A 27,995-nucleotide genomic window follows, 5' to 3' on the forward strand; every position below is an offset into this window, starting at 1 on the left:
CACCAATGCAAGACACCTGTAATGTAATGAGTGCTCTCACATCATACCTGTTGTTCTGTTCCTGCCAGCTCATGGACAAGAGCTTCATGTTTCCGTAGCTGAGACAGCACTCCCCTCAGATCTTTGGCAATGTCATCAGGAATGCTTTTGTGCCTCTCCTGGTACAAGATACGTGACATGTGAGCACCAGGGCAGATATGTATTATCGTATTATTTAACAGCATGACTAAAAAGCACAGCTGTAGTGGATACCTTTATCTGTCTTAGTGCATCAGTCAAGTCTTTGTAGAATTTGTGACATTCCTCAGATTTACGTAGCATTTCTTTACGATCTTTAGATAAATCCTGCAGCTCTTCCCATGATTCTCTGTCATAAATTAGACTTCATGTAAGTATGAACTGCAAATGATATCGGTAGACTGTAAAATTATGTCACTACACAGATCTGATACATCACAAACAAAAATATTTTTATTTGACAAATATGAGATTCCAGTATTTATTAGTTTGTAATATTTTGTTTCCCCTATCACATGCCGTTACCTGAGTAGATTCTGTGTTTCACGGATGAAGCGGCTCTCAGGATGATTACTTTTGATGAGTTTGTCAGCCAGCTCTTCACAGGTGTGCATCCTCTCCAGTCCCACCTCCAGCTGCTTTAAGAATACCTCAAATCTCCCACACAGTTGCTGTCATGAAACAAGAGGTACTTAGATCCAAAAGCACAGACAACATGCATATCTGATACATGTTCAACTTGATTAATCATATTGAAATGTGAAGAATTTTATGTGTTTAAAATAGGAAATTAAGGTTTCAAATATAAGATGCCAAGGAGCCCAAAATATGATAATTTCTAGGGTCAAATAGTATGTTTGAAAACAATTAATAATAAGACAATAAAAGAAGAAATATATACAAATCTGAGAAGTAAGTTTGAAGACAACAGGTTGTAATAATTGGCTTTTATTTTTTCACTGTGCTAAAGCCTTAAATGTTAAAATATTAAAAGGCATAAAATATTATCTACAAAATGTTAATTTATGTTGATGGTGTATTTTTCTTATACCCACTATTGAATTAATGTGGAGGTATAAACTTATAAAACAAACAAACGGATTTGTTTATTAATTTTGACTATTAAGACTGGCTTTCATTAGCATGTAGTGTAACGATTAGTCCCTAGATTTCTGACCAAACAAATAAAAAATTTGTATCAAACTTAGTAAATGTTTTTAAAATTGTGTTATAAATATTTAATTATTATCCTAGCTAAAACTATGACCACCATAAAATACATTGCCATTACTTTTTTTTTTGACCCTTTGAAGGTAAAAATACAGGACAATGAAAAATCATTGGACAAGTCTGCAACAGATCAAAAGTCTCACCAGTGCATTTTCATAATCACTCCCAAAGTCATAAGAGGAAGCAATCTGTGTCTGCTGAGCAATCCATTCCTCCAGTTCAGCAGACTCACGCTTAAATTCATGTAGATGTAAAGTCTCTCGCAGCCTCTGCTCTCTGTTGTAATGAGATATGTTTGTTTTAACACAGCAAACCAACATGAGGGTGTTTACTTCTATTAATTGTGCTGCTTTATTAATGATAGTTATTTTACCTGACTGTCGCTGAGTGCTGAACCTCATTTAGCTTAGATTTAATGTGGTTGTAGGGCTTGTTCAGCTCCTCTAAACCCCACACACGTACAGCCTGCTTAACGTTTGACTTGAGTTCATCTACTTGAGCAGCAAGTACCTCAATCTGCCCCTCCACTGTCTGAAGAAACAAACCAGAATGTGTTAAGGTTATGTGTTAAAACCTTAAGCCATTGCATTAGTACAAGCCAAAGATTACTCACCTCGTGCTGCTTTATTAGACTCTGCGTAGCTAATTCAGTCTTGCCATAATCAGTGCTGACCAAAGCTGATGTTTCTGACAGAAGGGCTTCTAGCTCAGTGCAGTCAAGCAAAATCTGAACATCAGAACGATAAGCTGTTAAGATGTTAATGGCTTGAATAATTACTTGATCAAAAAAACTGCAGACACTCCTACGCTTTTACCTGCTCCCGTGTAACTGCTTTGTTAAGTTCCCCAGACCGTATCTCACATAACTCCTCTAAATCCTCCCATTCTGCAGTCAGTTGCTCACACCTGTGCTGCACCTCCTGACCATTCCACTGATTGGACCGGGCCATGGCTTGTCCTCTGTCCAGTACTCGTTGCAGGTACTGGCTGTGGCCATTTACCTCTGCCTGCAGATCCTGGAGTAATTTGAAAGTTTTAACAGTTCTAATGAATACACCTTCACTCATGAACTTTACAAGGAAATGTATAGTCATTTATGTAAATTTATTAAAAATATTTTTGTATTCATACACTCAAATCTAATTGCACCTTGTGTTTCTGAAGCAGGCTAACTGCCCCTGCCAGAGATCTTTCATAGTTTGTAGTATCAGCTACAGGGTGATGCTCTGATATCCAGTTTAGCTCTAGGTCAACATCATGGTAAAAGCTATATAAAGCCACATCTGCCTCTAATTGGCTCCTGCGATGATCCAAGGGTTTCTGTAGAGACTTAAATCTGGCAGTTAAAACAGAGGTAAAGGTATCTTAAAGTATGCAGATAAAGCAACAGTTTTGTATTGATTGACCGTGCATATACTTAGAATTGATCAGTAATTTATTAACTATTATTTCCCTAAAAACAGGAAAATTCATGCAGGTAGGTTTTGATGAAAACTGAGTACTAACAGTTTCAGGTAAGTGTCAGTCTCCCTGAGAATGCGTTGAGAGTCAAAATGGTTGGTCGCTAGGTGTTTGGCACGGGTGACAATGGAGTTGATTTTTTCTGCGAGTTCTTGAGCCTCCTCCTCCAGCTGCTTGTGCTCCTTCAGGAGCTGTCTGCTTGAACGAAGGTCATGACCCCTGATTGCATTCTGTAACATTCTTTCAATTGCCTCAATCTTCAATTTTGCGTCCTGAAAATATGCAGATACTTTATAATAATGAGAGCACACTTATTTTTTCTGTATAAATTGGTAATTTTAACTGATTTAATTCAATGATACAAATTCACATAAGAACATATTTAAAACCTAATACTAATGTTTCAGTGTTAAAAAAAAAAAATCCTTCATTGTTGTCCTTTAGTAGTCAAAAGAGTTTAAGTACCTGAAGCAGCTCCATGAGTTGCTCCTGCTGGCCGGCCTGTCGTAGTTTGTCTCCTCTTTCGGCCATCTTCCTCTGGAGTTCAGTCCACCTTTTGCGAACCTCTCGAGTCTTTCTCTGTATGCCCTGGCTGTTGAAGTGATCCTCTGCTAACATCTCCTCTCCAGTCTAACCACATAAAATCCAATAATCAGAATGGACCAAAAGCATGGCAGAGTACTTACTGTATGTTGCTTGAGAAATAATAAACAATACATGTCATGTGGTGCTGTACCTCAGTCAGTCTGTCTACGCGGACTTGATTGGCCTGCATCTCTTTTTCTGCCGCCTCGTGTTTTTTGAGCTTGCGAAGGATGTTGGTTGGATCTCTGTATGATTCGTCCTCAGCAATCTCAAATTTCTCCTCCATCCACAGCAGCATTTCCTCTGCATCTCTTAAAAATTCCTTTGCAGGGGAAAGTAAAGTATTTTAAAGCACTGTAGTTGTTAAGACAATTTTCTTGTCTGATATATAGCTACTAACACATTTTAACTTCCATTATTCACAAATTATGCTGTCACTTTCCAAAACAAACTGAAGGTCTACCTGGTACTTTTTTGAAGCAAGTAAATCAAGCCTCCTTAATTTACAACTTTCTTTCAGGTTCTTGTATCGATCTTGAATGACCTTTGATCGCTGTTGCATTCTGGAAAGGTGTAAATGCCAGAGTGAACTAAAATAATATCACTAAGAGACAAACAATTATAATTATTTACTAATAATATTATAATATGTAAAAGAATACACTCACTCTTTGGCAGCAAAGTTACGCTTACTGACGAGCTCCTGGCTCTTGTCTTGAAAGAGGTAAATGGATCGCTCTAGTGCCTCAAGCAGAGCCTCAAGCTCTTCTTGTCGGCCCAGTAAACTGTGAACGCTGTCCACAGAGTCCTGTACAGAAATTATGCATTAAATCTTCACAAATGTGTATCTCTTGCAACAAAATGTACTTGGAGACATGAAATGGATTAATTTAATGAATTTATTACAATAATAAAAGAAATTAAATGACACAGTATTATTTTTTTTTTTCATTTACCCCCAAGTCTCTGACTTTCAGTCTGGCTTCATGACCAGAAATGGTGGCCTCTATGCGATCTGCTTCCATATTCAGCTTTTGAAACTCCAGTCCTTGCTCAAGCCGTCTGTTGCGACTAGACCACAGTTTGTCCAGCTGGCTCCACTCGTTATCCAACTTAGTGAGTGTCTGCTGAACATCTTTAGCTCCTTTCTCTCCTGATGCTACCTCCAGAGATTGACCCAGTTTCTCCATATCTTTCAATCTGAAATAATGTTACTGTCAATCATAGGCACTAAATACGGATTACAAGATTACACCAAACACAACTAACTTTGCTCTCTGAAGTTTAATCTCTTGCTTCAGATCAAGGTTCTCCTTCAGCAGGGCTTGAGCAGATGCCACATCAGATCCAGTGTCCTCTTCCAGAAGGTGCTCCTTTTTTGCCTCAGCCCATAACAACAGGTCTCTTGTCTCTTTCTGAAAGAATTGCAAGTGTCGGGCTTCCTCAAGCATCTTTTGTCTCTGAGTGGCTTGGGCTTTCAACTGCCGCAGCAGGTCTTCCAAACCACGTACTTCTTCCATGATAGCGGCACTCTCTGCAGGACTACAGTCCTGTTTCCTGTAGCATATCAATGTGATGTACAGTTAAAAGACATATTTATGATTGATTTGGTTTTACCACTTTATACATAACATTGGACATTCTCCTGTAAGCTATTGTTGATGAAGGTTACGAGTTGTGCCAAGGTTAGAAATAAGATGTGCCAAAATACATAAGTGGTATTGCAATAATTTTGTAGCAAAACGTACATCTTAGCCACACTTTTAAGGTATTCTATTTTCCTTTCCAGGGCTTCTATGTCCCTCTCAGCTTGGGCTTGTCTGTGTTCCTCAGCCTTCAGGGCTGATGGTGAGCTCCCCACATCAGGTGTGTCAAGCTGGACTAACTTATCCTGGAGCTGAGCCTGGACTTCTTGGCAAGTCTGCAGGAACGATTTCACATCAGCAGAGCTAAGCAGCTCATGAGCCATCTCATCCTTTAGTTTCTGAATGTGTTCCCATCTGGACATGCAAAGAAACACTTTAAGTACACAAAAGCATGGTTGGATGGCTGCACAATGCTAATTTTGGCCTTCGTACCTGCGGGTTACGATTCCAAGCCTAAGCTGAATCTCTTTTTTCTGACTGAGCTGTTTTTTTACAAGCTCCTCTCCAAGCTTGGTAATATCATCAAGCTGCTTTCTACCACTGGCAAGTTCAGTGAGAAAATTCTGTGTATAATATTGAGAAAGAAGTTAATGGTTTTAAATCAAAATACCACCATGTTATCCAAAGAACACAAGTAAATCTTATTGAGTTACTTCTCCAAGCAGCTTTGAATGGCTTTGAATGTTGTAAAGAATTCATGATGACTTGTGTTATTCTGCTTGGCATGTGTTTTCAACTGACCTCATACTTGGCTTGTACAACCTCTAAGTTGTTGGAGTTGGAGTTAAAAGTGTTGAGGACATTCTCCTTGTCTCTCATCCAGGACTCAAATTCCTCACAGGCATTATAGAACCTATGTAGTCGAGCAGTGTCATCCAGTGCCTTATTTTTTGACTGATAGGAGAAAATGCTATTTAAATGCCTGAAAAATGTTTAAAACCATCAAAAATGGTACAAGAGTAAAGGCAAAACATGAATATTCACCTGTGCTAAATTATAAAGGCTGTTGAAATCCTGTTCCAGACTGCTTTGTGTGCTCTCTATTGTGTCTTTTTGGAAGTGTGGGTCAGGTAATGATGAGGTAGATATTTCAGCTGTGCCACGCCGCATAGAACGAGTGCGGCGAGGTCGGCTAACATTCTTTTTTGGACTATCAGGTTCTCCATTTGTAGGCTCAGGTGGTGCTTTCTGCATTAAATTGCATAAAAACAAGCAAGCAAAAGCTGTCTAGTAGATGCAATTTAAAGAATGTTTATGACTCATAAGATTTTAAACTCAAGTAGATTTTAAAATCGTCTTACAGAAGATGGCATTTCCCTAATAAATGTGGAAGATACAAGCTGCTCAATTCCTCTGCTGTCTCGAAGAAGAAACTTGTCATCTTTTTCCCTGCTGACAATTGTCAATATTTCTCCTCTTTCCCAGGTACATTTAGGACCTGAAAAATGGTCAAGATGAGAAGAGAAAGAGGAACTGGGTCATTGTACACACAAACCAAACCAGTAGGAATTTTTTTTTAGCACTTAAGGATGCTGTTTACCTCTATATCTGAACCTAATCGTTGCTTGTTCTTGAGGCAAAGCCTTGCTAAGGACTTTTCCTCCTTTGTGAGCTTTTTTATTCGTCTCATCTTCACCGTCTGATGAATCACTGTAGTGGACCATTCTACTCTGCTGGGTTTCAGTCTTAAATTGGTTAAAAAATGTGTCAGTGCCATTGAAGCTTTATCAGTAATTTCTACTAGCAATGATTCACATTTTTTTCATGGATTTCACCATTACCCTTCCTGAAGCAATATTGGAAAAATATTTAGACAAACTATGTGCTGTAATTGCATTGTAAAATATTTTTTCTTCTGTACATAATGGTTTATTTTGGTTGTTACTCACAGTAAGAGGAGCAAGTTGGGCAGCACTCTTGGCCTGCTCGCCCAGCCGTTTAACTTCTGAGGCATATGCTTCCATTTCTTTCTGCAGTCTTTGGTGACGCTGAAGCAGAGCAGTAGTGCTGGCCTCATCCTTTCCATAATCCTCATCAGTGAGAAGTGGTTTGCGGTCATCAAGCCATGAGCTGGCTTCAGTAACATCTGCAAAATACTGAGGGGAAGTAGGAATGGCATTTAGAACACATCTTTATACCAACCTCTGCTTAATCTCCTGAATCATAATTTCTCACTTTATACATAAAGGAACCTATACATAGCTGAGTTTATACCTGCTTGATGACATTGGCTGCATGCAGCCTGTTTTTTCTGATGGTGACTTGATCTTTAAGCTGCTGCCATTGTTTCTGAAGAGTCCGAATCCACTTTTGGATGTCTCTTTCATTGGGGTGTCTGCCCTTGCACAGCTCTTGGCCTCTGGATAAAACCCCAGAGCACAGTGATTCCTGTGACTGAATCTCTGCCTCTAAAGCCTGCAACATACATAGCAATTTTTGCTAATCTTAGCAGCTCTGATCCAATCACACTGAGGTTAAGCAATGTTGGCCTGTTCTCCCTTATACTGTAAAAGTGCTTAAAAGAGCAAGCAGTAGTCCATAAAAGTTATCAACAAGCACGTAACTGTTTGAAATATATCTAAAATGTAGGCAGTAATGGGTTTCTTCAATACTACAATCTTCTATAGTATCTGAAAGCCACATACCTTGTGGTTCGGAATTGCCTGCTGAATTTGACTGAGGTCTCTCCCCAGAGATGCTGCCTGTAAGAGGACCCATTTTTCATAGATCCATGCTTCTACTTCTTCACAATCATAGAAAAATTCAAAGAGCTTCAGCTGTTCCTCCAGAGCTTTTCTCCTTTTTTTCACAAAAAAAGATCATGTTATTGCTGTATAGTATATTTGCACAGTAGTTTTTTTTTTATAAAACAGTAAAACTATGCTGAATACAATCCTGTCTGTATTTCTTATGGTTAACTTTTAAAACACAGTTTAGCTATACTGTAAGGATCTTTAAGTATATATATATATATATATATATATATATATATATATATATATATATATATATATATATATATATATATATATATATATATATATATATATATATATATATATATATATATATATATATATATATATATATGTATATATATGTATATATTTATATGACGAGTGGGGTGGGGCTGAGAGCCGTGGGAACGGATCGAGGCCGGTGGAGTGATTGGGAAATGAGCGACACCCGCTCCACTCGCCGGTCTCGCTCCGTTCCCACAGCTCTCAGCCCCGCCCCACTCGTCACTATATATTTGTGTGTGTATATATATATATATATATATACTTTTTTTTCAATTTGTACTCATTTTAGAATCTTACAAAATTTTAGTCTCACAAATGTCCACAAACAAAATGGCTTCTGGTATAATTAGAAGGATTTAAAAAAGTTTACCTGTTCTTGCTGACAACCAGCAAAGAGTTGTACTGGCTGTTAAGATCTATAACTCCTCTCTCGACTTTTGTGGCACCTTTGTGTTTATCCTTTAAGGCACTGCCACTCATGGCATTCAGAGTTTCTCCAAGTGAGATTATTTGGGTGTCTAGTAAGTCCTGCTTTTGCAGTAGGGCTACCACATCTGGCAGCTGTTTTCCTAAGTCAGAGGAATCTGCCTGGGCCTAGGAAAGCAAGATTATGCTCAAGTGATAATGCTCAGTGGTAATGTCTGAGGTAAAAATGATATATATATATATATACTGTATAGGACATTTGAGTTGTTCACCTGTAATTCCCTTAGGTCGAGAGATATTAAATCAATATCTCTGAGAACAGCAAATGTATTCACAGCATCTCCAGCATGTTCTCTCTGCTGCTGCAGAAGCTGCTGCAAAGCTTTCCATCGGTTCATGATATCCATGTTCCTGTCACATACAAGATATCAACCACATATCATCTACTATTACTGCCTATTAAATGCTTTCACACCTATAAAGGGGTTTTACTTGAATAATGTTATTTTCAACTTCCACATTCCCAAAGATCAACAAACAGGAAATTATATTTTACTGTGCCAGCATTAGTGGAAATGTTTTACTAGAAACTTATTTTTGACATGTCTTTCCAATGCATTTTAATCGAACATTACAAACCGTCACAGCTCACATCCATAAGTGATTACGAACTACCTACTATTCTTTGCCCTCTCACCTGCGAATCACTTGTGCCTTGCTGTGGTAGTTCTCTTTTTCAATAACAGCAGCCATTTTACTTAAAGCACGGAAACGCGGTTCACGAGCCAGCACATCCGCTCCCAGGGCCTCTAGTTTGCGAGATGCTGTCTCAGCCTCCTCCAGTCTCTGCAGACCTCTCAGGTCTTGTTGTTGGATCAGATGCAGAGTGTCCTCCAGGTAGCTCTCCCTCAGTGTAGCCTTACGGTCAAACTTCTGGGCCAGCTGTTCCAGCTGCTCCAGCCGCATCAGCGCACTCTGGAGGGCTCTCTCTCGCAGGTGTTCTGCTCGCTCTAGAAAGGTCCAGTTCCTTTCGATATCCCCTAAGGTCTTGCCTTCCGGAGGAATATAGTCCCACTGGTTATTTGCTCTTAGTTTGGTTCGCAAGTTGAAGAGGTGGGCCTCGATAGCCCCTCGTTCCTGGTACTTGGGAGGCTTCTCAATAGTGCGATATGTCTTGAAGGCAGAAACCAGATGCTGCATTTCTCGCAGTGAGTTGGGGAAAGAATGGTCATTGAGCTCCATCACCTTGGTCTTGATCCAGCGTAGCAAATCAGACACCATGCTCTCATACATGCGCTTCATATCATCCAGCTCTTTCAGAAGGTCCACAATCTGCAGGCATAGATAAACTATATATTTTAGAAAACACCAATGTTGAAGCAGATGAATGAAATTCAAAAGCACAGATTTTATATAACAGTTACATCAGTACTAAACATTAAACATCATGATTTAAAAAGTAAATAATAACAGAAATAGACTATATTTTGATCACAAGTTGTATTTCTTCGAAGGATGGGTGATTTGTGAGCATTTGCTCAGCAGCTACACTGACATCTATCTACTTAATACACACCTTTCCCACTTCTGGAAGACTCCTCTCCGGCTCAATAATTGTTTTTCTCATGTTCTGCCATCGCAGCCACTGACTGCTGAAATAGCCACTGAAAGCCATTGTCATCTAGTGTCCCAACAGCGTCACACCTAAAAGATGGCGGTCTTACCATGAAATGAAATTTAGAGTCTTGACATCTCAGAGCCTGGCCGGGCTCAACTTCGTCCCATCCATCCATATATCCAACAAGATCTCTCTGTCATTGTTTCATACACTTTTGTGACAGCTAACACTACTCCACAGCTGTGACCCATTCAACACATACCGGTATTTCTATTCACACTTGTAGACATGGTGGTGAGTGAAAGTGTCATACTGCACAGGAAGAACAGTACACTTCACACCCCTGTTTCTCTCCATGTGTATCCTGCCAGCATGTTAATGGCATCGCCTGAACTCTGAGCTCATCTTTGCTAGATCAACTCCTCCTGTCGTCTAAAGAGCATCTGAGGACGTCTTCCTCCATATTGTCAGCATTATCCGAAAAGCTGTTTCTTGACTACTCAGTGCAGACAACTAACTTTCAAGTTTAGCAGCATTTACTGCCTAGAGTTTACACTGATCTGATTAAGCCCAGGGCTCCTCCTTCTGACCCACAGTCAAATCCACTAATCCTAAAGGGTTTGAGATTAGAGTCCTGATTCAACACCACAGTAGCTGCAGTTCATTCTTTCACAAACAGAGTGCACCAGTGTTTAACATTTCCCGAAAAAGCTGTAAGGACATGTTTATGTGACATTGCATTGTCTCGGTGGACCAAATCAAAGAGTGTATATCTTTTGTTATAATAATCACATCTACTCCAAGCCCAGTCTAGAAATAGACACCCTAAGGAAATACATCTTATATCACTAATAACTATTTTGCCATTGGTAATAGTGCAGTTCATAGTATTACTGCTACTACCACTTAGTTAACGTCTGTGTAAAAGCAAGTCAGATAATTGTTTATAAACACATAAATATTAGAAATGTATTGTTGAAAACACCTTACAAAGACTGTGCACTATGTAGTACTGAATTCTGGATTTAGACCATTAAACAGTTTTTCACCATTTTTGTGTTCAGTATTTTTCGGGCATGCCTAAGATAAAGTCTTGATGATGCAAAGGAGCCACTGAGCATGGGTCCTCCCCAACACAATAATAAACTTGTTCGAGATGCATCTGCGCTGTGCAGACCAATCGGCATATGGCATTAAAGTACCACTAGATCCATAAGAGAGCAAATGTCTCTTTATGCTTTTTAATTTTCACGCATCTCGAATAAGCCTAATAAGTAAAGTGCATTAGCGCATGGTTCACCTGGTCAATCAAGAGTTACTGTCATTACTGTTAGTTACTACAGTCTACAGTTTGCTAGCTAGCTATGCCTTTGTCACGTAAGTGCATATTACCAAACATGTCTGGCTGTGTAAATTCATTAAAGAGGGAACATCTATTCAGGCTGTAGTGGTATTTGACAGTTGAAAGAGGCATGGTGTGGCTGGTATGACGCTTTTGAGACACTAGACAGCTATCCCGTGAGTGGGCATGGTTCAGCACCAACATTGGACAAGCCCCCAGCGTTTGAGAGCAGAGAATACTGCTCATTTTATATTATTTGCTTGCCTTTTTTCATTTGAATTTCCTGGGTGGTTGATAACACATTTTTCTGTGAATTGACAAACTCAGAACACATAATTAATATTGCTTTACATATACTTTATGTAAATTGCCTACATATGTCGGGACACTCCATCAATATAACTTTTTAAATATTTTTCTGCCTGTATTATCACCAGGTAAAAAATCAAGTCTAATTGAATAGAATTGAATACCTCTTCTCAACAAACTATAACTAGACTATTTGAGGTATCATTCATGTTTATATTGTCCTACATTGTTTGTAATAAGGCACTGAAGTCTAATATTCAAGATCTATTCAAATCCTTCATATCTGAAAAAAATTTACCATATCCTTTCTCTAAATGCATGTTATTGATCTTATAAAGAACAATTCATCCAAACATGCTGTACTGAGACATCTCTCTGGTGTGTTCTTATGTCCCAAACCACACCCCTTTCTTACGTCCGACTGTAAGTTTCTATTCGGATCTGCCTCCATCCAATCAACAACTGATGCCCTTGTTCTGCACTTTTTTCTTTACAATAATCTGTTTCACTTGGATATACACCACAATATGGAAGAAAAGCTTCCCATTGCATTTTACATTACTTCAAATTACATGTCAACTAACCTTAGCTATCCTCTTCTGGATAGTCTGACCTTGCTTCATTTTGGAGAAGTAGTGATAGTACAGGGAGACATAAGTCATGATAGACTTCTCATCAGGATGGGGCACCATGACATCTTCCACATCCAGTAGTTGCATTATCCCAAACTCATCCTCTGCCAGAGTGAAAGCATGGGTGAGGCTCCGCATCGGATCATCCTGGCGTAGTCGGTTGTAGTCAAAAAGATCAGGCCTGGAACAGTGTTATCAAAACATCATGAGACTGAAGTAGTGGAAAGGGAACATAGTCAAATTCCGTTCCTTATCAAAAGAGAATGCTATCCACTGAAACACTACCGATGGGCATGAATAAGAGCATTAAAGGCTAGTCCATCTCTCCAGCTGCTTGAGAAGTCTTGCACATTTACATTGGCGTAACCGGCAGTCTTACGCTGACACCATATCAGTAGAGCTTCTTTGGCAGAGCGCTGAGCACCACTGGCATCACCACCAGCCTGAAACCAAAATAGGATGTGAACATACTGATAATTGCACTTTTTGCATTATAAAACATTTATAGAGGCCACTTGCAAGGCCTTACCTCAACAATATTGATGGCTCCAATCTGGAAGCGGAGAATGATTATCCAAATTAAGCCCAGGATCAGAGTTCTGTCTCCATCCACAATATTTTCTGGACCAATCAGATCGACTCTGATCTACAGGAAGATGAGCAGAGTCCTACAATCATTCCATTTTTCAATTATTCCACAATTTAAAGATGTTACATAGTAGAAGTAATACTTTTTAAAAGGTACATGTCAGAGATTTGCACAATGTATTTTTTCCAGAGTACCTTGGTTTTAAGGAAATTAATGGCAATGCTGTTATTTTCCAGACAGTGAACTCTTAGGGTGCGTCGACTGGGAGTGGGCAGTTTCTCCCCAGAGATGAGCTCCAAAAGTCGCACGAGATGTACACCAGTTCTTAGATCAGTATATACATCAGTCAGGTCAACCTTTTCCTTTAAAGTGAATGCACATTAAAATAAAATTACACACATTTCCTTTACACCCAAGTATATCAAACTATATACCAAACTATAAAGTGGGAAGACATCAGCTAACAAGCATGTTGCAGGAAGTGATATACATGTTCTTATATCCTATAACTGCATTTGCTTTATGCATCATAGGCAGTTTGAAACAAGCATGAAATCAGCAGCTGGCTTTGTTTTACCATTGTTTTTGGCTAATTGCCACTGTATTCCACTATGACGTGACTCACTCACACTTCTCTCAGTAAAGCCATCCTGCTCTCAGCTTTCAAGCAAGAGACTTGCAACCACTCCCTAATCCATGTGTTGTGGGAATCTGATGTCTGTCAACAGATCTGCTTATTGCCTCCAATAGGCTCTGCTTACCCAGAGAATGAATCGAGGGAGCTTAGAGCTTAGAGCACACCCTGCTTCTCTGGTGGGCCTTCAGAGAGCAATGATAAAAGTAAAATGTGCTTGCAATTACTGCAAACCGTTTTGCAGCTTTCATAATTGCTTTTAGCTAACTTGCATGTAACTGATAACCAGCTAGTACAAGAGTGGAATAGATTTTCTCAGAAAGCAACATTTAGGTTTTTAATGATAAGTCTGATCTTTTATAATAAACAAGTTATGAACAGTGTTGTTTGATACAGAACAATACACAGGAGCAACTGAGGAAGGGGAAAAGGAAAGGGAAATGTTTAAAACACATTTTTTTCAGACAGCTGCCTGTATACAGCTATTAATATATTTGTGTGCCCTAACAAGCCAAGGAAGGTTGTTGTTACACCACTTGTCTGTTTTAACATCTTCCTGCTGTTAGTGTTTTATGTAAGTTAAGTCTCTCAGTTGGTTCACAATACAATGGCAATAAGTACGAGAGGAGGTAATATGTAACCACTGTTAAATATAACACTCAAAAGGAGACCAATAGAGTGGAAGAATCTGGGATAAAACAATTTTTTACGATGACAGTCAAGATGGTATTATTTTCTTCCTTCCTAAAACTAATATTGGTGATGTTGATGTAATACAAGGTAAAATATCTTTGTTTTTCCCTCCCCTATTCTGATCTGTAAAAAACAAAAGGTTTACATAACAGTGTATAAAAATTAACTATTGAGGTTTCCTTTGTCACTTTGCCAATTTCTCTCACTTTCCCGCTTTCTCTCATCATTATTGAATTCAATCTCAGAGTCTGTATACAGAAAACAGATGTCTAACTTGTTTAAGTAAGCAACTAAACGAACTGTGCACTTATCATGAGACAAGTACATAAAGTGTGTGGTAATGTAGTGGACAATGATAAAATTATTATGACCTTAACTGGGTTCAAGGGTTCACAACTAGAGGCAATCATGCTGGAGTGAGCATATCATAAACTAAAGTAAGTCACAAGAATAGAGTCAGGATTACTAACGTTAGATATCATCAAAGTTATCTTGATATCTTGTTGTGTATCATAATTTTTTGTGTAATCAAATTGCTGTGTCGCCAGCAGATATCACTGATTGAACTAAGTGGATTATTAATATATTTGTAGATAGACATAGCATACATTTGAAATGTAAGCTTTAGTTTAAGTTTTGGTGCTTAGCTGTGTCTCTGATTGTAGATCTTGTTGCCTGAACTAGCCTTGAGGTTCAGGAAGGCTTTGGATGGACTTATTCATACCCCATTCTTTGAGAAGACACTGTTCATCCATTTTGTGTAGGTCTTCTTCTGTACTGTCATCCGCTGTTCCTGGAGCTCTCGGAATCGGCCATCCGACTCCTCTCCATCTCCCTGTTTAAACATCTCCTGACTGTGTTAGTCCCTGAAAACAACACATGAAAAATGCATGTAACTCTTTCAAAAATACAAAAACCAGAGACCACAGATTGTTCATTTACAATAAGTGGCTGCCCACAATGAGTTTAAAAATTAATCCATACACATGATTTCTAAGGCCTTTAAGTTTCGATTTTTGAGCTCTGTCGGTAAGTTAAAATAAAATAGGATAGTACCAAGAAAATGTCACTGTGAAAGTTAAATATGACTCAAGATATGTAATTCTCCATTTATAAATCAACTTTGTTCTCTTATGTTTGAGGAAGTGAAAGCATAAGGGCAATCATGCCTCTCCCGCTGACAGTATAATTATGTACTTCTAGTCTGACTTTACACACATATTTAGATGGATCATAAAAATACCTAGCATTTCCAAATCAGGTGATAAATTGAATATATTGTGATCAAGGATTACAATATTACTTTGTAAACTGGCCAACATTTCTCTTAATACTTTTCAAATATAAATTATTTATTCAAATTCAAATGCTATGGTGCTATATATATATATATATATATATATATATATATATATATCGACAAAATATATTTTTATATCCATATTTATAATTCAGTGAAACAGACATTTGTTTGAACCTAAAACAAATATGAACAATTAAACTGTAATATTACACATCTCTGTAGACAAACTTCATTTCATTTTTGCATAATCTGTATTTTATGTTTCTAAAATGTTGCAATTTGTAAATCCTACAACTATTTGAAACACTTGCAAAAAGTATTACATTTGTTAGATTGTGATGCGCGCGTAATTCAATATTTTTCAAATTCACTTACCCTTCTCAAGGTTTGTTTTCAGCACTTAAGCACAGTCAATGCGTATCAGAGACTTTCATTATAGGCAAAAATTCATGATTTGAGAGTAATCTGATAAATCCTCTTTAAGACTGATCAGTGTTAAGGAACTGAACTGAACTTTGATGCTGTTTTAATGGACTGAAAGGGAGGGTACTTCTCACTCACCTGACCATGTACTACATGAGGGGTAAAGGTTGCAGTCATATTCAGTATTTCATACAATTCAGCAGCACACGCCTCTCTACAGGCCCATCCAGGAACAGCCATGCTAGTTGTATATGCAAATTGATTTGGGGTTGAAAAAAACGAAATTACTGTAATTTAAAAAAAGACTGTTCAAGTTTTTTTTTTTACGAATTTCAAAATAAAGTCATTGAGAAACAATACATTTTCATTTGAATTAGAAACATTTATTACGTTCCCTCATTTCATTTAAAATGGTATATAAAATTTGCTAATTACATATTAAAGTATAGGAAGCACCATCAAACACCTATATAAATGTACTTAAGTGTATGGGAAACTTCAACAGAATGGCTTTAATCACATTTTACAGTAATCTTAACTTTACCTGCACATAAACACAATGATTTTTTCATGTTTAAAAGCCTTAAGAGTAGGCCTCATGTCAATTAGTTACAGACTAGTTCATATAATCCATCTCTGAGCTGACAGAAACAATCTCCGTATATAAGTTAAAATGTACATATGGTTATAGTGACAGTGTTAACATACATAATTACATTCATCTGCATATACGGCATAAAGGAGTTTCATAATGACTTCATAATTCAATAGCAGTTATTTGCGCCTCAGAAATATAAACACTGTGTTTAATTCAATGTTGTTTCTTACTGTCATTGTATATAACATTATTGTTTGTTAAATCTTTATATACATAAAGTTTTTTTAATTTATTTTTTATTAGAAGGCAGATAATAGAGTTGGATGGCAATCTTTCCAGACTGACAATCTCAAAAAAAGTAAATTAGTAGTACTGAAACACTCTTGAATACTGAATTTGTAGAATGTTTTTACAGGATTATATTTTAAAATGTAGATGTTTCCCATTTCGGTAACACTTTAGAATAAGGTTTCATTAGTTAATGTTAGTTAACTACTTTATTTAAAATGAACAATCCTTCTACAGCATTTCTTTATCTTAGTTAATGATGATTTCAACATTTACTAATGTATTATTCAGATCAAATGTTGTGCTTGTTAACATTAGTTAATGCACTGTGAATTAGCACAAACTAACAATGATTAACTGTATTTTCATTAACTAACATTAACAAAGATTAATAAATACAGTAATAAATGTATTGTTCATTTGTTTGTTCATGTTAGTTTATACATCAACTAACATCAACTAATGTTGCCTTATTCTAAAGTGTTACCCACATATAAACTAATTTAACTCTTCACAATCTATGTAATGTCACTGTAAGACAGAAATATTATACACAACAAAAAACTTTGGCAAAAATCAGAGCTTTCCAGTATAATGCTGTTATAAATTTGTACATTTAACACCCAGTGTAAGAAAAGAGTATGTAGTATTCTGTGTATGTATTATTGAACATAGTTTTAATTGCATCATGAAACACTGAATTAATCTCATTTTCTCTCTATTTCAGCATTATGATGTAGTTATATGAAAAGTGTACATTCATGGAAAAAAGACTATATTGTGTTTCAAAATTAATTTAATTGATATTCCCACTGTCAAAATGAGTGAAATTAATAGATGCTTCTGTGATAGTGTCACGTATGTGTTTTATTTTTGGCGGCTGTTATGCATACTTAACTGAAGTTGTTATTTATTATGAAGTACAACTGCACTACCATCAATTTTTGAAATAACACATGGTCAGGGACAAAATTTAGAAGTAATCAATTACATGGGCTATAATTTTAATATGTATGTCTTTCAAAAGTGTGCACGTATATTCAAACACACTTAATCTTGAGCATGTGAAAGTCACAAATGCCTGCTGATGAAAGATGGCTTAACCAATAAAGCTCCATCCCTTTCAATGAAGTAAGAATTAAGTATTCAAAGGCCACTTTGTTCTAGCAGCTGGCTGATAAATATGAAGATATGAAGATGATCAATCCTCCTGGTGGTTGTACAAGATGTCTGCAGTGGGGTTCTTCCTGTGCGATGGAGGCACTAGGTGATTTGGTAGCTCTGTAGGAAGCTCAAATCCCTCTAGTTTTACTTTAATAAGATGCTGAGCCAGAGCAAATTCTTCATCATCCAGCATGCCGTCCTTATCACAGTCTGCCAGCTTCCAGATCTTTCCCAGTACAGTGTTGGGCAGACGAGAATTCATCAACTCCTTCTTGGCATTGATGCCAGTCACCTTCCCATTGATGGGCATCAGTGTGTAGAAGATTTCGTCGTAGCGATGTTTGTCGCGACTCACAATCCAGTCCTCAGTATCAGCCCCTGCACTGATACCCTCGCCATAACCATGGCCAAAAGGCCCGTCGGACGAGTCCTCAAAGGCTCCACCCATTACCACCGGAGGAGGCTGTTTGCTTTCTTCCTCTCGGATCATGTTCATCAGACTTGAGATCTTGGTGGACAACATTCTGTCCACAGATTCAATCAACTTCACCTTCAAAGAAGGGAACTTGCTGAAGTCGTAGTGTAGCAGTTGCTCCTGCATGTTAGCAGATGTGAGTGACAGAAGGAGACATTTTAATGTCTTATTAAAGTGTCTGTAATAATATAGCATAAACAACTGAAACACACTGGGTTAGAGTTTTTGTTTCATAATTCATTATTTTTTTTATAATGTGTTTAAAGATCATGACTGAAACATTGATTTAGAAAGTAAGGCCTTAACAAATGAGGCATCCAAGTACTGAAGTTGTTATTTCAGTGATATGATGTCTAATTCTGGAGTGAATCAATGTCACCTACAGTCTATTAAGAGCATTGCCTTTATCTTTCAAGTGCTGCCTGGAAGCTGTTAGGTTGGAAAGTTCACTGAGAGCATGTGTGCAGTCAGTAATTAGCAATGGTATTATAGGTAATGACTGCTGTGTCATTCTGTATCAAACCAACCAAATTTCAGAAACTTTTCTCAATATTTTTTTCTGAAGAAAGATAAACATGTATAGTGATGACAGTCAATATAGCTTACTATTTTTCAGAACCAGATTCACAGGGGTGTACAAATGACTTTAGAAAGAAGGCAGTATCATTATGTTATTTTTACACAGAGATTAGTAGGTCTGTTAGTAAAATCTGTTGACTTTAGCCGTCTTTGTTGCATTATATGCCAGTGGTGACCATTCAAAAATGGATAAAAGCACTTTTCAATTTTTTTCTCCAAAGTTTGCATGCCTGTATCTCAAGAAGTACTAAAGATATATTAATGCCTTTTTAGATTTTGGGTCTCAACAAACTTTCCTTTTGGCATCTTCATTTTTAAGGCCCTATTTGGTTTACTTCCAGGGATATTGAAATCTCAATATGGCTCAGGAGTAAAATGTTAAATTGTTTTCAGTGGTCAAAAAACTGAATGTGGGTCACTTTGCATACAAATAATACTTTATTTCTTTTAAAGAGGAATGTCTGAAGAACAAATATTTTTTGTTTTCAACTTTTTCATCTATCAAAACAAAAGTATCTGTATGCAAAGGAATTTTTCCAACAGACCTACCAATCTCTGTGTAAAAGCACAATGCTGCCATCTTTCCCCACTGAATCTCAGGTGAAAATTGTCATTTTAACCCCCGCTACAAAATAGTGGATTACTCCGTAAATAGTCATCAATGATATTTAATATTTTGGCTTTCCTCACTATACATGACCACTGGTTGAGTTGACACGGAATGACCCTGCGGTTTGTTCATAGCAATTGAAATTCTGCATGCTTGTACGTTAAGTAAATGTGAAAGACCCGAATGTGTTGGAAATTTTATTAATCCAAGAACAGCTAGTGTCTCTCTAAATAAAACAAACACCCTGGTTAGTTGTGTTTAGTTTGTAAGCATATCTAATATTTACCCATGTTCCATAGAGACAGGCCAAGTCTCACCTGCATTTTAGTGACTTTAGGAAAATCTCCAGGTGAGATGTGGTGCTCTCTCTGCAGAATCTGATAGATCTCAGGCAGGTGGGCAATCAGCTCTTCCTTTTTCTTCTCTTTTCCAAACAGGGAAGGCATATCCTTCTTCAAGTAGCTGATGATGTAAGCATGCACCTATAACACACACAGCAGATTATCTGTAAATTCATGAGAAGATATGGTGGATCTGTGCTTCTAGAATAATGTGTACTGGTAATATAAGCCTACATTTAAGATTGATTACAAAAACAAAAGAATATAGGCATACATTTTGAAAATGATTTTAATAATAATAATAAATGATATATTATTGTTTATAATTATAATAATAATCTTATTTTTTAGCATTATTTTTTAATTTATGACATACAGCATAAGTTTAAACTAAAAATTATGTTTAAAATGAACACCTAAAAGTTACAATCCAATTAAATTAATTGAAGACCTCAAATTATATCACAATGCATTATGTTTTTTAATGTTACAATAAAATAAACAGGATCAATTTCACTATTATTTTACTATAGACAGTTTTTTTTCATGACATCCACCACCTGATCTCTATCTCTAGAACGGTTACATAATCAAACACCATCTTTGTGTTTACACCTTGGAAATGTCCTTGCCAAAGGAACATTCAAAAGTATTTACACAAACTTTTTCCTCAAAATAGAGGAAGTACACCGCTAGAGAGCCAAATTAAGACTGGGCTTTTCCCTTTTAAGACATGTTTATTCCTCTTACGGATGATTGGCGGCTTGAGGAGGACAGGAAAGGCGTAAACATGACGAGTGACAAGACTAAGTGGGGTGGAGAGGTTAGGAAAAATAAGGGCCGTGCTCTATCTAGGCCCGTTACACACATTCCTTTGTACCATGGAAAGGGACTTTTCTGGGCTTTTCCAGGAGATGGAGAAGGCATTTAACTGCCTCACATGGCTTTACCATTACAGGAAGGCATGCACAGGGCTTCAGGATTCCTGTTTGCTGGGTGTGTTTAGAAAATATTGCGGAAGAGATAAGACGCACTTTCTGTCATAGTTCCATGAGTGAATTGTTTATATGTCCATATTTAAGTGCTAAGGCACAACCAGGTTGGGTTAAATGGGGCTCATGTGGTACAGTGTGTAAGTTTAACAGTGCACACAGCCAGAAACAATAGTAGTTGAACTAAGGTCAAACACAAGACAAAATAACAGACAATGAGCAGCGATCCTGGAAAGTTTATAAGGCAGATTATTAATACTTATTATACTTATTAAATATTAATAATTATTTCCAAATAATATTAATACATCAACACTTAAAATATTGATATCTAATATGTATAAACATTATTTATAATTAACTAACTTTAACGAAAAAACTAAAATAAGATTAAAATGATAGAATAGGCCGATAGGTATATAAACAGAATACCACTATTACTATACAATAAAATTATATGACAAATCTCAGGCATAATATACAGCATTTTATGCATTTAATTTTAACATACATACAATAACATAAACAACAACTAACAATTTTTTTTAAGTGTCAAATTGCATTTCTAAGTGGACTGCTAAGTTGTAATGTTAAAAACCTTTACCTTAGCAAGCCGAGCTCTTTTGACGAGGTCATTCAGCTTCCGCAGGGCAGCGTTGCGAGGCAAACTCTGGATATCTCTGAAGAGATCTTGTGTTTCAGCTTCAAACAGACGCCGGTTTTCTGCATTTTGGAGAGGTTTGGCCCAAAAAGAACCGAGATAGACCCTCACTACCTCTGGAGTATTGATCACCTTCCCCAGCGACCACATCAGCGCACCATAAACTCGCATCATCTGCTGAGTGTCCACCTGGTCAGCCTTGTTCAGCACCACACGGATTTTGTCATCCTGCCCACGGAAAGACTTGATCGCTTCAGAAAACTCATCAGATATGTCTAGCTTATGGGCGTCAAAGAGGAGAATGATACGGTCCACTCGCTCTCCAAACCAGCGCAGAACCTCTGAGAAATCATAGCCTGTGGGGGAAATAAGTCAATAGAACAGAATTAAAATGTACTGCATTGCCCTGCTTGTTGGAGAAAACAGATTGAGTGTACTGCATTCAGTACACACTATAGAGATACTAAAAGTATATTATTATTATTATAAACAAACAATCTTAAAATATAAAATACAAAGATCTAAGACCAAACTTCACTCATGGAAACATTACACACAAACAATTCATTTGAAATTGCTTTTTCACAAATGGAAAATGTGTTCAACTGTTAAAACTTCATGAATAAATAATGGTTACTCCTCTCCTTCTGTAGCTGGAAGAAATGGGCATAGAAAGCGAGAAGGACATAAAGATCAGCTTTCAAGCCTTGTGCACAGGTCACTGATCTGTCATAACCTTGAGAACCTCATAGAGACAGGGACACCTGTCTGACAACTTCAGTTCTCATTCACATATATAGATTATTATGAAACCAGTGCAAATTCAGATTTTAAAGCAATGAGACCTGCTTATCCAACCACCCAGCAGTCATGAGGAAATTACACTGTTCCAACAACAACGGCATGGATTACACATTGCTATAAAAATTTAGCAAAAAGCTCTGCCAAGACTTCACAAAGGAGGAGCTCAGTGCCTAGAGTGTGGGAGCCATCAATGCAGTTCCATGTAAAGCAACTATGTACAGAATAAGGACTCTAAATTAACTTTTTATTCTAACTCAAAAAAAAAATGTATTAAACAAAAATGTAAGTTAAAATTTACATAAATGTAAAGGGAACATAAATGTATAGTCTCGGCTAATATACCAAGTTGCCGAGTTCAGTTTAATTGATCCTACAGTGCGATGATAACATTTTTAAAAGTACAAACAGACTAAACTTCATGCATTATAATTATAAAAATCAACAATATATTGTTTAAAATTGTAAAAAAAAAAGTAGATGGTTGTTGCATGTCACACCAGAGGTTGTCAACTTACCAGCATTATTTCCCATAAATATTTAATCACTTTAATAAAGAGCAGCCTAAATATAAATATGCTGCTCATTTATAAAATTTTGAAACTGGAAAGATTTAAAGCGGGCACAACACAAATGTCTGGGTGTAAAATTCAGTAATTTTCACATTTAGAAATATTCAGTCGTATTAAAAATGGAATGGGATTAAAGCATAAGGTTAATGGTGCATCGTGAGATGTGTCAGAGACGCTAACGTAAGAGGAATGTAACCTCAGCTGAGAGGAGCTAAACAGGAACAGATGTGGAACGCCCGTGCACATTGTTATCCCTCATGGCCGAAGTGCTGTTCTACATTTGTGCCACTAGGCCTAATCTGTAGTCTGCAGACCCTCTGAGTCTGCGTACACCCGCGGTGTACCTCTGCTGCTGTGCATTTTCATAGATAACACTTTGTGCAGCATCAACAAGCCTATGTCATATCTCATGATTGTTAAAAATTTCTTGGCCAGGTCTCTGCCTTAAAAAAAAAAAGTTAAACAAATCATGTAGCAGCTTGTTTTGTTAATTGATTAACTAGTAACACATAAACACCAGCTACATGCTGAGGTACCAACCAGTATGCTGATATAAATCCTGAAGTGTATTTGGCAAGCTTAACACATGCTTTTAAAATGAGGAAAAAGATAGTGAGAAATGCTGACTTCATAACACCACAGACCCATCATGGTTTCCAGCGTGTCTGCTGGTATCATTTAATGGGTGACAGGGAGGGAAACGACAGGGGAAATGTATAATGAAACAGGCCATATCTGGTGACTAAAAAGAAAACTAATGACTTAAGCATTATGATTGTTCCTTATACTGGGAACATGCATCACACTAAATGGGAAATTTTCAATGAGAAATAACCACATAGACTCCAGGGTGAAGAATTCTGCCAAGGCTAAACAGCAGATTTCATATTGTTATGGTCATGTGACATTATTTTCCCTTTACTAAGCATCCAGTTGTCACTAGGTTTACCTTGACAAACTGCTCTTCTCTGATTAAGCATCTTTGAAGGAGTACTTCAGAGGAATCAGGTATATTTGATGGTGTCTGATTTTTCATTTGATATCCCACTGCATGTGTGTGGCCATGTGACAGAGTCTGGCCTTTGTTTGTAATACAATACTACAAAGACTAGAGTGAGCAGTCTCCTGTACAGTAAACACTGACCTCTGCTTATGCGCTGCTTCTCGCCAGACAAGATCCCTGGCGTGTCAATGATGCTAATGCTCTGCAGAACTTGGTTGGGCATTTGTGAGCAGATGAACCTGGTGAGACAGATGGAGAGAGTTCATCACCTCATGTTATCACCGGAAATGCTGGTAGTATCACTACATTTGGTGATTGACTCATTTGATCTGAGTCATGGGAAAATATAGCAGCTGAGAAACATTTTCTCTTTAAATTGTTTCAAAGAATAAAGGTAGAAACAAATAATAAACTACAGGAGAATAAAATTCCAAATAAGTTAAAGCCACTTTATAAAAACAAAAGGAGACTAACATGCTGTATATTTAACTTCAGATTAAACAGGGCTTACTAAATAAATAAATGTGGTCACATTTGCCATTGCTCTGCGAAATTTCACAGAAACTGTACTTCATGTATTGCAAAACCACTAACAGTGGAACTTTTTTGCCCACAGATTTTTGCATATATTTTGTAAATATGACCACATATTAACAGAGGCAAACTTTCTATATATTTTTTTATTTGCATCCATTCAGAAGACATGCATTAATGCATGAATAATATTCATAAAACTAATATTTAATCTCCATGTGAGGGAATATTATAGTGATGTTAAGATTGCAACACTGTCCCAAGTGAGTTGAAGGATGTCTTTTTTTTTTTTTATAAAACCTTAGAGGAAATTGTAACATCTGTAAGCAAACATCACCTGTCAGCTGCAGAGCAGAAGGACACGCTGAGAAATAGAGGAAGAAGCATTTGACCAAGTTTCATTTTCAAGTAAATTACAAATGCATTTTATTCAAAAGAGCCAGTATATAAAAGCGAGGAGAGAATAAGTAAAAGAAACTGCTGTGCCCATACGTGTTATCATATGACGCACAACAGGGTCCACAGGATACAAAGTGTATTGTTTTGAGGTTCCTTTGGAGGAGAGGAGATGTTCTCTGTCAAGTGTGCCTTTGACCTCTGTAGTGGTGACTGTGAAAGAAGTACTTACCAATTTCCCTTCCACATAAATATCCAGCAAACAGGAAAAAAACCTTTGTCTAACTGTCTAGGTACTAAAATTAAACATTAAAACTTGTGGAAGCTCATGCAACAGCTATAGTTACCTAAAAGGAGAAGTAACCAAGCCCCTTTACACAGTTTTTGAGACACTTTGTGGAAAAAATTTGCCTGTAATAAAAAAGCGGGCAGCGTGAAAGGAAAGGAAGAAATGAATGAGCAGCAGAATGAGATGGGTAGAAAAACATCTTAACCTGTTAAGAGTGTATAATGACAACTGCATAGCATTGTGACATAATATATAGTGTGAAAGCATGGTCTTAATATAGTCTTTTTATAGTTAAACTGTAAATCTTAAACTGTACTTAGGCCATTCCAGACAGTGTTCCATATCCTATACCACTGCAAAAGCAAGATAATGGAAAAATCCTTGTTTTGGCAACGACCCGGGCAAGAGGGACATCCGTTTCAGAATGTAGCGAGGACGAATATGTGCCCACATCCTAGAATTCCCTGCTGCATGCCATGATGTCTAACAACTTTCCTCCTTGCTCAAGCTTGACTGAACACTGGAATATGGTGTTAATTGATTCAGCCCATTTTCTTCAGAGGTGTTGAATAGGTTAGATCACCCAAAAATAGGTAAAAGTGCACTAGTTTTATCTGCAAGATCAAACTTGTGCTTTATATGCATTTATAATTTACAATGACTTGGACAATCTTTTACACAGACTTTTACAGTCTCTTTTAAAGCATCCAAATTCAGGTGGAATGGGGTTTTGGTGGAGGGACAGAAATCTCTGTGTTCATTAGAATATCTTAATTTATGTCTCAAAGGTAAATGACAGTCAGAGATGACTGACAGTCTTCAGTTTGAAACAACATGAGAATGTGTAATTGGTGACCAATTCCAAGATTTAAATATTTTGAGCAAGCAAAGAGCCTCTGAGTAAGATTGTATTTAAGACACTTGATTGAAGAACTAGTCATAAACATTGGAGCTCAAATCTAAAGAGTAGGGATTGGGCTCTTGATATTTACCTATTTAAGAAGGCATTTCCAAATGCATTGAGCTTGCGGAAGGGTTTCTTGGGGTCAACAATCAAGGCATTTCCAGGAACAATCCCCTCGTTCTCATTGTACATCACAGCTATGAATCCATCCGTCGTTGGTTCAGGGCCAATTCGCATTCCTGGAAAATCTTGCTCCAGAAGATACCTGGAGGAGGAAGAGGTCAAAGAGGTCAAAAACACTACTTGGTTAATTTGAGTGGCATGATCATGTGACAGCACAGGCTAACAACAAAATGTCATGGTTGGGTGAGAATAAAAATGAATGGAACAAATGCTGCAACAATTTATTTAAAATGCTACCCAATAGCCTTTAGGTTGAGACAAATAAACATCAAGGATCAAAGCTAAACAGTGGCACTTAACCTTTGGACAAATGCTAGAATGTGAAAACAGACCTATTCATTAGTCTCACTCTTCCTGGATCCCTACCACATCCTGCCAGAGGATGAGAATGTGTCAAAGGTTGCCAAGCAAAGAAACACACATGGCTTGCGTTGTCATTAAAATCTATCAAAACATAAGGGAACTATGAATCGGACTGTATTCATTGTTAAATATGGCTGAATTACTCCTTTTTGTGCATGTGTGATTTAAGAGACATGAAAACCATTTTACGAGGGGAGGTGAAAAAAGCAATACAAACAGAAGTTGTCTCTCAAACTCATATAATTAGCAACTTCTTATTCATTCAACTGCAATAGTGTTTAAATATTCTTAAATATCCATCATTTTCAAAAAATGACCTTATGACATTATAAATGGCTGATTTGGTAATAAGCCAGTTCTAGTTTGAGAGGAGTTCAACATGAAACAGTTATTGGATTTTCTCATTCATTCAGAGACCGTCTAGAATAGGAGCTGATGAGCAGCAGCACAGACATCAAAGCTAAATGGTATTGACCTACAGTGAAAAGCCAATAAGAAGTATAATGATGCTTTTATGAGTTGTTTACATACTGACCAGCCTTCTGCACCTTTTCACAGATGAATGGACTATGTGAGCTGGCATGAGCTGTTTTTACACACACCCCTTGCCAGGGTTTGCAGCAACCACAAAGAGCTGACTGTACTGAACTTAACACGTGTACATGCTGTTCTTTGGGAAATTAAATAAGTACGTGAAAAATAAATTCTCAATAAATATACATTTCATGCGTTTCTTGACTTGCCAGACATTACGATTCATTCAAGCTAAGAAAATTGACAGAAAAGTATACTGCTTAGTGTTTTGCTGACACACACACACACCTATATGTCAGAGCCATGCATTACCTGATGAAAGTGGTCTTCCCTGTGGAATACTGTCCGACCAGAAGGACCATAGGCTTGCTCTGGAAGTCCGCCTCCTCCAGCGCCGGTGAGTGGAAGTCATGGAAGAGGTAGGTCTCTTCCAAAGGCAGAAGTTTTTTAGTATAAAGACTCTGAAGTCCTTCAATCACTGTTTGAAACATGTCTCCCTCCTTGTTCCTTCCACCCTGTTCCTTATTTACCCAAGTGAACATGATGCCGTTCCTCGCAGAGCTCTTTTATACGTGATGCAACCTTGGTTCCCTTTTTAAATGTGAGGAATTTAAAACTATCCCAGTTATTTTTTTTTAAATCCTTTCTTTTTTTTTTCGTATTGGTGTTGACACTAGCCCGTCTACCGGCCTCTGCGCGGACTGTCCAGCTGTGTGCGTCGCCGTGACCTCACCTGTATCGTTTTATGTGACGCTCTCTTTCTCGTGACGCTGGTG

General features: G+C 37.4%; 2 protein-coding genes and 1 long non-coding RNA gene across 3 annotated transcripts in view; 1 reads left to right on the forward strand and 2 right to left on the reverse strand.

The window, feature by feature from the left end:
• The window catches only part of sptbn5 (spectrin, beta, non-erythrocytic 5), a 32,121-nt gene extending 14,689 nt beyond the window's left edge, over nucleotides 1-17,432 (reverse strand). The window contains exons 1-33 of the mRNA XM_059520483.1: nucleotides 15,885-17,432; nucleotides 14,931-15,072; nucleotides 13,074-13,241; nucleotides 12,820-12,936; nucleotides 12,576-12,733; nucleotides 12,243-12,471; nucleotides 9,087-9,721; nucleotides 8,662-8,800; nucleotides 8,334-8,557; nucleotides 7,586-7,739; nucleotides 7,155-7,355; nucleotides 6,830-7,036; nucleotides 6,481-6,625; nucleotides 6,242-6,378; nucleotides 5,925-6,128; nucleotides 5,682-5,834; nucleotides 5,373-5,503; nucleotides 5,043-5,294; nucleotides 4,564-4,851; nucleotides 4,251-4,494; nucleotides 3,963-4,102; nucleotides 3,758-3,857; nucleotides 3,446-3,616; nucleotides 3,175-3,339; nucleotides 2,755-2,981; nucleotides 2,398-2,584; nucleotides 2,064-2,264; nucleotides 1,862-1,975; nucleotides 1,622-1,779; nucleotides 1,392-1,524; nucleotides 544-689; nucleotides 253-367; nucleotides 48-158 (exon numbers count right to left, since the gene is read on the reverse strand). Of these exons, the coding sequence (XP_059376466.1) occupies nucleotides 48-158; nucleotides 253-367; nucleotides 544-689; nucleotides 1,392-1,524; nucleotides 1,622-1,779; nucleotides 1,862-1,975; nucleotides 2,064-2,264; nucleotides 2,398-2,584; nucleotides 2,755-2,981; nucleotides 3,175-3,339; nucleotides 3,446-3,616; nucleotides 3,758-3,857; nucleotides 3,963-4,102; nucleotides 4,251-4,494; nucleotides 4,564-4,851; nucleotides 5,043-5,294; nucleotides 5,373-5,503; nucleotides 5,682-5,834; nucleotides 5,925-6,128; nucleotides 6,242-6,378; nucleotides 6,481-6,625; nucleotides 6,830-7,036; nucleotides 7,155-7,355; nucleotides 7,586-7,739; nucleotides 8,334-8,557; nucleotides 8,662-8,800; nucleotides 9,087-9,721; nucleotides 12,243-12,471; nucleotides 12,576-12,733; nucleotides 12,820-12,936; nucleotides 13,074-13,241; nucleotides 14,931-15,053 (5,877 nt within the window). The 5' untranslated portion in view covers nucleotides 15,054-15,072; nucleotides 15,885-17,432. The remainder of the gene's footprint in view (nucleotides 1-47; nucleotides 159-252; nucleotides 368-543; nucleotides 690-1,391; nucleotides 1,525-1,621; nucleotides 1,780-1,861; nucleotides 1,976-2,063; nucleotides 2,265-2,397; nucleotides 2,585-2,754; nucleotides 2,982-3,174; nucleotides 3,340-3,445; nucleotides 3,617-3,757; nucleotides 3,858-3,962; nucleotides 4,103-4,250; nucleotides 4,495-4,563; nucleotides 4,852-5,042; nucleotides 5,295-5,372; nucleotides 5,504-5,681; nucleotides 5,835-5,924; nucleotides 6,129-6,241; nucleotides 6,379-6,480; nucleotides 6,626-6,829; nucleotides 7,037-7,154; nucleotides 7,356-7,585; nucleotides 7,740-8,333; nucleotides 8,558-8,661; nucleotides 8,801-9,086; nucleotides 9,722-12,242; nucleotides 12,472-12,575; nucleotides 12,734-12,819; nucleotides 12,937-13,073; nucleotides 13,242-14,930; nucleotides 15,073-15,884) is intronic.
• Nucleotides 37-21,820, forward strand: LOC132112813 (uncharacterized). Its single transcript, XR_009425047.1, has 4 exons — nucleotides 37-179; nucleotides 339-388; nucleotides 552-706; nucleotides 21,682-21,820. It is a non-coding gene; the product is annotated as an uncharacterized LOC132112813 (long non-coding RNA).
• LOC132112811 (EH domain-containing protein 4-like) lies at nucleotides 17,806-27,994 on the reverse strand. The gene is made up of 6 exons (XM_059520485.1): nucleotides 27,532-27,994; nucleotides 26,228-26,404; nucleotides 24,158-24,255; nucleotides 21,584-21,996; nucleotides 19,964-20,128; nucleotides 17,806-18,577 (listed from the first exon to the last, which is right to left on the reverse strand). Exons 1-6 carry the CDS (start codon nucleotides 27,759-27,761, stop codon nucleotides 18,020-18,022), a joined length of 1,641 nt encoding a protein of 546 aa, XP_059376468.1. The 5' UTR covers nucleotides 27,762-27,994; the 3' UTR covers nucleotides 17,806-18,019.
• Nucleotide 27,995: the final 1 nt, after the last annotated feature.

Source organism: Carassius carassius, chromosome 32, assembly GCF_963082965.1.
Source record: "Carassius carassius chromosome 32, fCarCar2.1, whole genome shotgun sequence".
Lineage (NCBI taxonomy): Eukaryota > Metazoa > Chordata > Actinopteri > Cypriniformes > Cyprinidae > Carassius > Carassius carassius.